Below are 9,542 nucleotides of genomic sequence, written 5' to 3'. Positions count from 1 at the left end.
CTAGTGAAGTGAATTATAATAGTTTTGTAGTTATCAGTGTATGGCATCTTCATTGCTTTTAAATTTTCATTTAAAATTCAATTCAGATTTTTTTTTTTTATTTAGGACCTCCCGAGTGAAAGACCCCAACCCTAGTCTCCAACTTAAGATTTTTTTATGATCAACTAGGCCAGGGCAAAACAGGATGTCTGTGGGCAGCAGAAGCAGTCTTGAGACCGGTTGAACCTGCCAAAAAGGAAAAACACCCAGTCCTTTATGTAATCTATAAAAACCCGAGGGGGGGAGAGACTATGGCGCTCAACAAGAATCACTCAGAGGGTGGCGGAGTGATCGTCAACAACACTGAGAGCATCCTGATGACCTATGACCATGTGGAGCTCACATTCAATGACATGAAGAATGTGCCAGAGGCCTTCAAAGGGACCAAGAAAGGCACCGTCTATCTAACCCCGTACCGGGTCATCTTTCTGTCTAAGGGGAAGGATGCCATGCCAGTCCTTTATGATGCCCTTCTATCTGATGAAGGACTGTGAGATCAAGCAGCCGGTGTTTGGTGCCAACTTCATTAAGGGGACAGTGAAGGCTGAAGCAGGAGGTGGCTGGGAAGGCGCAGCTTCCTACAAGTTGACCTTCACAGCAGGGGGCGCCATTGAGTTTGGGCAGCGGATGCTCCAGGTGGCGTCTCAAGCCTCCAGAGGTGAAGCCCCTAATGGAGCCTATGGGTACCCTTACATGCCCAGCGGGGCCTATGTCTTTCCCCCGCCAGTCGCCAATGGAATGTACCCCTGCCCTCCTGGCTACCCCTACCCACCGCCCCCACCTGAGTTCTATCCGGGACCTCCCATGATGGATGGAGCCATGGGATATGTACAGCCCCCACCGCCACCCTATCCTGGGCCCATGGAGCCTCCAGTCAGCGGCCCCAGTGCCCCCTCCACTCCCGCAGCTGAGGCTAAGGCTGCCGAAGCAGCTGCCAGCGCCTATTACAACCCAGGCAACCCACACAATGTCTACATGCCCACGAGCCAGCCTCCGCCGCCACCCTACTACCCCCCAGAGGACAAGAAGACCCAGTAGACTATGCCCACTTCCCTGCCTCTCGGAAGACCCCTTCCTGGGCGTCCCATGGAGCTGCATCTGGGACTTTGGGAGGCCAGGGAGGACCCTGATCTTCCCCAGTCCTGATTATAAACAGTTACCAGGAACCAGCCCTGATGGAAGGCTGGGGCTCCTGGCCTCTGCGAGCACCTCCCAGCTTCTCACACTAGCTCAGCCCTTGGCGCTGCTCCGTCTAGCTTCCTTCTCACCATTTCTGGGGCTCTCGGGAGCACGGGTGACTCCTTGTTCCCCACTGCAGTAGCTCCTTCCCACAGAGGGACTCTCTGGCCACTCCTCCACCACAGACCAGCCCCCTCAGCCTGAATCTTGGGCTTATCAGAGCAGCCTTGGGTCTCCCCCTTAGACCCTGCCAGGCTGTGTTCACATTCCTTCCCCCTGGTATGCGCCAGACCCTGGAAGGTCACTGTCCCAGTGTGTGATCAGTCCACGTTCCCTTTGGCCAGGCCCTGGCCTCAGTCACAGCCTGTTGCACCTGTCCTGTCCTTGTCCCTTCTGTTGCCCCCGTCTTTGGGTGTTTCACCTGAGCCTCCAGTAGTTGGTGGCATCAGAAGCAAAGGCACAGTGGAGGAGGAAGCCCCTATGGTGGAGTTTCTGGGAATTAGTTCCCCTTTCTCCTGTCCCTTTGCCAGGGGCCTCTCCACAGGAGTGCTGGAGAATGCATGTCTGTCCAATGAGGCCATTTGGTCTGGGAATGAGCACCTCCAACCATGGGGCCTGACACCTGCCATCTGCCCCTGTGTGAGCTTCACGCCCCCTGGATGTACTAAGATTTATTCTTGTTCCTGGTCTGGTTGCAAAATGAGGAGATGGTTATTTAAAGAGAATTCCCTATTTATTTGACACAGAAAAATCCAGTTAATATATTAATGTGAAATAAACCCTGTTTGCACCTTGATTTGTTTGCTACAACTGTGAAATATAGTAAAATGAAGTGACTGGGAAAAAAAAAAAACCCGAGGGGGCAGAAACTGGCTGAAACTGGCTTGATCTAGACTTGTTTTTGTCCTGATGTTGACCCACCCCATATGTTAATTTGAATTGACAATGATGTTGCTGTTGCTATGCTTCCCTGTTATGTAACCCCGAGACCCTATAAATACTTGCTGAAAAAAATACACGGGGGGCTCAATCTCATGAGAGTACTGAGTCACCTGTAGGCACCTTCTACAATAAAAAATCCTCTTGCTGTTTGCATCCATTGGAATGGCTTATTGAGTCTGGGGGATCTTTCCCTGAACCCTAGAAATTAGGGTCTTTCACCCAGATGTCTAAAACAATGTTTAACACAATAGCTGGGGAAGTGTTCTAGGGACAGGAGTTTCAGCTTCAAATCAAGAAGGTACTCTCCTTCTTTTGTGTGAAAAAACAGCTAATACACTTAATTTATAAAGAGTACATGAAAAACTGGTGACTCTGAGAAACGACATAAGTAAGGAAGGTTTTAAAACAATATATTTCTACTTCTACTCTAAAATAACACCAGGTGAGCCTGAAGATGCATGGCTCAGATGTTAAGAGCACTGACTGCTCTTCCAGAGGACCCAGGATCAATTACTAGCACCCACACATCATAGTTCACAACCATCTGTAACTCTATTCCCAGGGGATCTGATGCCTTCTTCTGGCTTCCTCAGACATTGCACACATGGTACAGAGACTACATGCAGGCAAAACATCCAGACACATAAAAATAAATAAATAAACAAAATTAAGAAAAAATAACATAGCTTGCTAAAGAAGAAACAATATTCAACAATATTCTAAGGCTGTTTATCATGTTTTCACAAGCAATGGTAAATTGATATGTCAAAAAGGACATATTCTAGTTGGGTCTGCTTGAACTATTTTACTACATATTCCACTATCTGTTGGGGGAGGACTTGAGTACCAGTTTAATCCCCCCTCAGGGCTCAGAATTGGATGTCTATGGTAAAAGACCAGGATAAATCCAGACCCCCTAACAGGAAGAGCAGAACCAAAAATCTAGGTTGATGGGTTCAGTGACCTTGTTTCAGGAACTGGCTGACTACAAGTTAGATTATAATCTTGAGAACAATCTTGAGAAATGGGGAGTTACCCCCTTGTGATTATCACTGGTATTTTCAGAATCTTCCAATTACCCCCTCCCTACCCCCTTTGGGTAGTGCTTTCTTCCCTTAAATATCCCTTCTCCAAGCTATCAGGATGGAACTCCTCTACCCCTGCGTGGGATATGAGTCTCGGCCCCAGCGTACTGGTTCCTGTCACTAAACCTCATGTGATTACAGCAAGGATGGTCTCTTGTGAGTTCTTGGGGGGTCGTGTTATCCCGAGACTTGAGTGAGAGTCTCCCACCTCTGGGAGTCTTTCATTGGCAGGTGAGGATCTTAGAGTAAAAGTTTAACTCAAGTACATTACCTGTGCATCTTCTTTATTTTTTGTGCAAGGGGAAAAAGTGAAGTGAAAGGTCGTGGTAAAGAATAATAAGGGGAAGAAGGAAGGAGAGTAAGGGGAAGAAGTAGAAAAGAAGTAGCAAAGAGAAGACGAAAAGTAAGAGTAAGGGCTGATCTCCACAATGTTTCTAGTTTTTACGGACATAGTTAGAAAATTTTATAGGTGAAGACAATGATAATATGCATATCAAAATCACAAAAAAGGGCAGGTAGAACCTGACTAAGCAGTACTCTGGAACAGGTGACCCAGCCAAGGAAAGAGCCAGCATTCAAGGGGAAATACCTGACATTCCAAACCATTAGATAAAGTTACTAAACGTCCCTGAATCCTGGATTCACCTACTCTCCTCATTTAATCTCTTTTGTGCTGACCAGCTTTGAGGACGCCCAGATTTGTTTGTTAGCAAAGGTGGGGCACGCTGCCTTCCTGCTCAGTGCCTGTCTTCTATAGAAATTTCTGTGTGGTCTGTTAGCAGGTAATTTTGTGGGACTGACTCTATGTAAATTTTACCATTAGAACAAAGAGTAAATGCCATTGATCCAAGGCCTCATGGTGTAGGGAAATGGAGCAAGTTCACTGCTCCACTGCCTGTGTAGAAGTCACACTGCTGGGGTGTTTTGGGAATGAATCCCACTTTGAAGGGAAGAATCACAGCTTTACAAAGTTTCCACAGATAATGACAGCAACTTTTCCAAAAGACAAGTGTTCCTGCAGCTCTGCAAAACAAGTTGCTCAATGTGGTCATGAACATACATATGGCCCATATTTCCACCGATTGGTCGGTGAGCTGTGCATTCACTGTGTAGTCTTGTGGGCTCCAACAACTTTCAGTACTACCTTCTGCTCCAGTTAACCATCTAGATAAACAGCATGACCTCTGTTGACTGACCCTAAGTAGGGAACACGTGCTTGTACCTGAGCAATCACTGAATGAAATTTGAAAGTTCTTCCAGTTTCTGGGGCCTCTCCATTCTTCTTCCTAGCATGTACGTTGCCCAGGGATGCTGATAAACTTCAGTTTAGTAGGGAAAATTTACAATGCACTTCACCACCTTGGAAAGCAAATTATTGATACCTCTTTTGTATTCATGAGATAATCCCTAGTGCTGGCTGCCTGCTACTTACAAATGTAAATGGAATGTGAGGCCAAATGAATGGAAACCTTGGTGATCCAATCAGGGACTAAACAACTGTCAGTCATGCTTGTTCCCCTGAGAGGTCAACAGAGCAGGTAAAGCAGGTTGAGGAAGGCTTAAGAGAAACACATTTTTCAATTTCATACAAACACTTAACATACTTCATTTAAACAAAAATCTTTCTCCACTTCCCAAAAAGTTTTTTCTCTTCTCTTTTTGGTATGCATCAAATTAGTTTCCAAACAAGTGGAATTTCTTTTTTGATTTTTAAAATTATATTACTAAAAAATGAATTATTCTTATCAATTTTTTAAAAATACAAAGACCCACGCTTCAGATGATTGAGTGATAATAGTTGCTGCTAATAATAAATGTTCCAGTGACCTCTGAAGACCCAGAACTAATTTGGACATTTTCCACTGTGACATATAACTTGCTTTACATTTGTTCTAAGAAAGCTAGGGAACTAAAAATGGTTGAGGAAAGAGAGACAATGCCAAGACACTGCTCTGTTCATGAAACATACTCTTCAAAAGCTCAAGAGATCACCATTAACAAGCTGAAGTCTGACAGGCGTAATATTTTTGGAGCAGTTTAAAATAAGAAATAAAAAATACTATAAATTATTTAGGCCTAAGCCAGCTATTTCATTCTGAGGAACTGTAAAACATGCCTCCTCTTTATTTTTTTGTTTAGATTTTATTTATTCACTTATATGAGTGTGTATATACCTGATTGTGTATACCCATGGGAAAAGGCATACCTGTAATGGTAAAATGTGGTGGCGCAGTTCCCAAGAGGTACAGTGGGCAAATGGGACACAAGGGAGAGCAGATCCCAGGCAGGGAGCCACATGGCTAGTGAGAGACCTCGGCGGGTCATCTGGTCCCACAAGGAGCCACAGCAGGTGAAAGACAGAGACAAATAGGCACACCATGCATAGTGAGGTTGGGTACTTATTTAGTGGGTAATAGAGGGGAAAGGGAAATGGGGGAAGGGGAAGGGGAGAAGAAGAAAGAGCAGAGAGAGAGAGAAACAGAGAGAGAGAGGAAGGTGGAAGAGGAGAGGAAAAGAGAAGCTACCACCTCAGGAGAGAGACAGAAAAGAGGGAAGGAGTTCAGGCAGAAGTAGAAGGAAGATCCTCTTGCCTTGGTGGATGGGGTAGGGAGTGGGTGAGGCTTGTCTATTAAAGGAACAAGAGAGACCATTGCATTCCCATCTCTTTTTTATAATAAAAAAGTGGGAGTTGGGCACAACAGGATAAAGGAACTGGGTCCACGGATTCTCAAGACTGCTTTCTGCTTATTCATGGGCATTGTTTGGGGAGGGGGAACCTGAAAAAGCTGAGTGCTGGTCACATCCTGGAGTAGCTGGTCTCTTTGCTCCTGTCTGGTGTTTGTGGTATGGAAATGTCTTGTGTCTCTTACACCTGTTCAAGGTATTGGCTGAACAGAGGACAAAGTTAAGTTTAGGGGGAAAAAAATAGCATCAGAGAACCGAGAGGAGTGTATCTGACCTGTTTAAGGTGAATCCTTCAATTTGGCTCCCTGGAACTCTTAAGAATTTTTTGGGTTTATGAAAACATAAGTTTTAGCATATTTATGTCAGAATGACTGTGACAGATGTTTTTGCCCAATGTAAAGTATTTTTAAGACTATGAAAGGCAGTGTGAGAGAGAAATTTGATAGCATGCACTTGTCCTCACACCTTTATAACTTGCAGGTATACACCTTAATAACTTGTATTTGTATTTTTCTGAAATTTCTTTGGTGAGGTTGTCCATTTCAACTGACAAAACCTCTCAGCTGTGAAACTCCATCAGAGATCTTTGAGAAGGATAAAATTTTACTTGACTTATTGATTAAAAAACAACAGATAACTTACTTGGTTGGCACCTAGAGCTACTCCTCAGGGTCCTCCATGAGGGTTATATTTGTCTTTTGCTGTTTAGTGCAGGACATGCCATGTTCCAGAAGATCATTTGGGCTAAGAAATTTGTAACAAGACAAGCCTACCTTGACCTTTGCAGCTAAGCTGTTGATTCCACTGATTCTGTCTACTGTCTGGAGATCTTCAGTTTAGATGAAAGGTAGTTTTGTCCGGTGGTCAGCACTTGGCAGTTGAAATGAATTATGGATGGACGTTGTTCTGTGCCCATTTGTCTTTTGTCTTCTTTTGAAGGAAATAGAGTGCTGCTGCTAGGAGCCAACCTGTTTCTTTTTGTTACAAAAATTTTTAATAATTAAATATTTAAATGCCATATTTCCCAGATCTCTGAGCAGTTGAGGGCTGTTTATCAGATATAACTATAGTATAGAATGTGCCTTGAGAGCTGGGTCTTAACTTGTCTGTACTGGCTCTCAAATTAACAGGTAAAGTGCGGTTGTATTAAGAGACTTAAAAGTATATACCAATTTAAAACATGAGACTTATTGCTTTGTAGTCTAGAATGAGATACAATGGACAGGCAATTATAATATCTAACAGTAAACATAAATGCATTTAAATTACATGTATGCATACACACACACAGTAAACAGGAATTGGGTGAAGTGAATGGTCTTGGTGGACCCTAACAAAGGCATGTCACTGCACAAAACAGACACGTAGCAGAGTCAGCAAGAGGAATTTAGAGACAAAAACATAAGTAAACTGAGAGACCGGGCACGGTATGCCTCAGTAAAGATGGCAAGACTTGGTCATCTGACCTGGGCATCAGTTAAGATGGCAGTAAAGTCACCTGACCTGGCTGTCAGTTAAGATGGTGGTAAGGACACCTGACCTCAGTCATAATGGCAGCAGTCACGTGTCATAAGAAATGTCATGTGTTTTGAGCCACGGGAGTTTTCAATATAATAACAAGAAAGACCTAGAGGCATGATCTGCCCTGTTGCTGTGCCACGGCACCAGAAGCCCCTGTGGGGAGCAAAGGCTGGAATTGTAAGTAGCTGCCTTGAGGATCCGACTAATCTTGTCATTTTCTGTGGGACCAGCAGCAGTGTGGCAGGAATAGTTTGAGGAAAAGTGGAGCAGGCAGGACACCAGCAGAGCATTTACAGGCAGATGGCTGATAGTTTGAAGGTTTATATTTCATAGCTCTACATATGAAAACAGCAACACCAAAGGATCTATTGGAGGGCATCTTTTCTCTATATTGTTGATAAAGCCTGACTGGCTCCAGTCCGGGTACCAGAAAAGCTAAAGGCCACTCTGAGCAGCCACCTCTTCTGAAGAGAGACTGGGAGGAGGGTAGAAGAGAGAGAGATAGCAGTTATCTCTTCAGAAGAGAGACAGAAAGAGAGGAGCTACCAATGTAATCGTAAAATAAAATGGTGCCATTCCCCAAGTAGTGACAGTAGGCAGTGAGCCACAAGGGGCAGCAGGTCCCAGGCAGGGAGCTGGGTGGATGAGAGACCTCAGCAAGGTCAGCCAGTCCCATGTGGAGCCATGGAAGTGAGATAAAGAGACAGATAGGCACATCCTGCAGAGTGAGGTTGGATATTTATTTAGCGGGTTTCAGAAAGGAAGGGGAAAGAGGATATATATATATATGTAGGGGGGAGGAGAGGAGAGGAGAAACTATCTCTTCAGGACAGAGATAAAAAAGAAGAAAGATTCACTTGCCTCAGTTGATGGGGGGGAGTGGATGGGGCTTGTCTCTTAAAGGGACAAGACAGACCCTTACAATACCCATTTTGATGTATGGATGACAGAAGAGAATATCAGCTGGCTTTTATCATCTCTCTGCTTTTCCTTTGAAACAGGGTCTCTCCCCAAATTGAGTCTTCTGTTTTCTCAGCTAGGTTGGAGGTTTGCAAGCCCCACTAGCCCCCTTTCTCTACCTTCTCAGAGTTGAACTTATAGGGCATTTGTGGGGATGGCTAGCTTATTTCATGGTGCTGGTACCCAAACTTTCTTCATGATTGCACAGAACATCTCTTAACCGCTACTACCTCTTTAGTAAAGTGGGTCAATAATTATTTTTAAAAAAATAGCTTAACACATCAGCATTGACAGAGAGCCAACCATTGACCTATGAATTCTTGCCTTTGGAGATGCTATATTAGTTAGCTTTAAATATCAATATGACACAGCCTACATTCACCTAGAGAGAGAGTCTCAGTGAGGGATGTCGACATTGTGTTGCTTGACTTCTGAGCATGTCTGTAGGAGATTGTCTTAATTGAGATCATTGATGTGGCAAGACCTAGCCTACTCTGGGTGGCACCATCCTGCAGGATGGCGTCCTGTACTGAATGAGTAGACAATCAAACTGAGTTGAAAGTAAGCAGGTGAGCATGCATGCGTTCATTTTTCCCTGCTCTTGCTGTGGGTGCAATGGACTGGCTCCTTCGGGCTCCTGCTGCCTAGACTCTCTTGCAATAATGGACCCAGAATCATGAGGTAAGATAAACGTTTCTCTCCTAAGGTGCTTTTTGTTCTGGCATCTGATGACACCAACAGAAATGAACCTAGAATGGAAGCCTGGCTTCCATTTCATGGGAATTTCACTTTGAGGGTGACTTTTATCCCAGGGGTACTTAAGAGCAAAAGCATCAGAAAGAAAAATGGTGAGAGCAGGTGAATTTTTCAAAAGTTTGAAAAGAACTCCAGGGAGGAAACTGACCCTTATTTCCATTTGGGAAGATTGTACCAGGAGAAAACTAGATACATCAGCCTGGCTCTACTGCCACAGTAGCTTATCAGTGTGTTATCGCATTGTTTCCCCAAGGAGCTTCAGATCCAGGAGAAAACTAGATACCTCAGCCTGGCTCTACCGCCACAGTAGCTTATCAGTGTGTTATCGCATTGTTTCCCCAAGGAGCTTCAGATCCATGCCACTGTTGTTTTGTT

General features: G+C 44.4%; 1 protein-coding gene across 1 annotated transcript; it reads left to right on the top strand.

The window, feature by feature from the left end:
* Positions 1-256: 256 nt before the first annotated feature.
* Positions 257-2,071, top strand: LOC142857859 (WW domain-binding protein 2-like). The gene is given in 2 exon segments (XM_075986900.1): positions 257-491; positions 493-2,071. Coding segments are annotated over 2 exon segments (786 nt in total). The 5' UTR covers positions 257-290; the 3' UTR covers positions 1,078-2,071.
* The last annotated feature ends 7,471 nt before the right edge of the window (positions 2,072-9,542 follow it).

This window comes from Microtus pennsylvanicus, chromosome 9, assembly GCF_037038515.1.
Source record: "Microtus pennsylvanicus isolate mMicPen1 chromosome 9, mMicPen1.hap1, whole genome shotgun sequence".
Classification (NCBI taxonomy): Eukaryota; Metazoa; Chordata; class Mammalia; order Rodentia; family Cricetidae; genus Microtus; species Microtus pennsylvanicus.
This window is presented reverse-complemented; position numbering and strand designations above follow the sequence as displayed.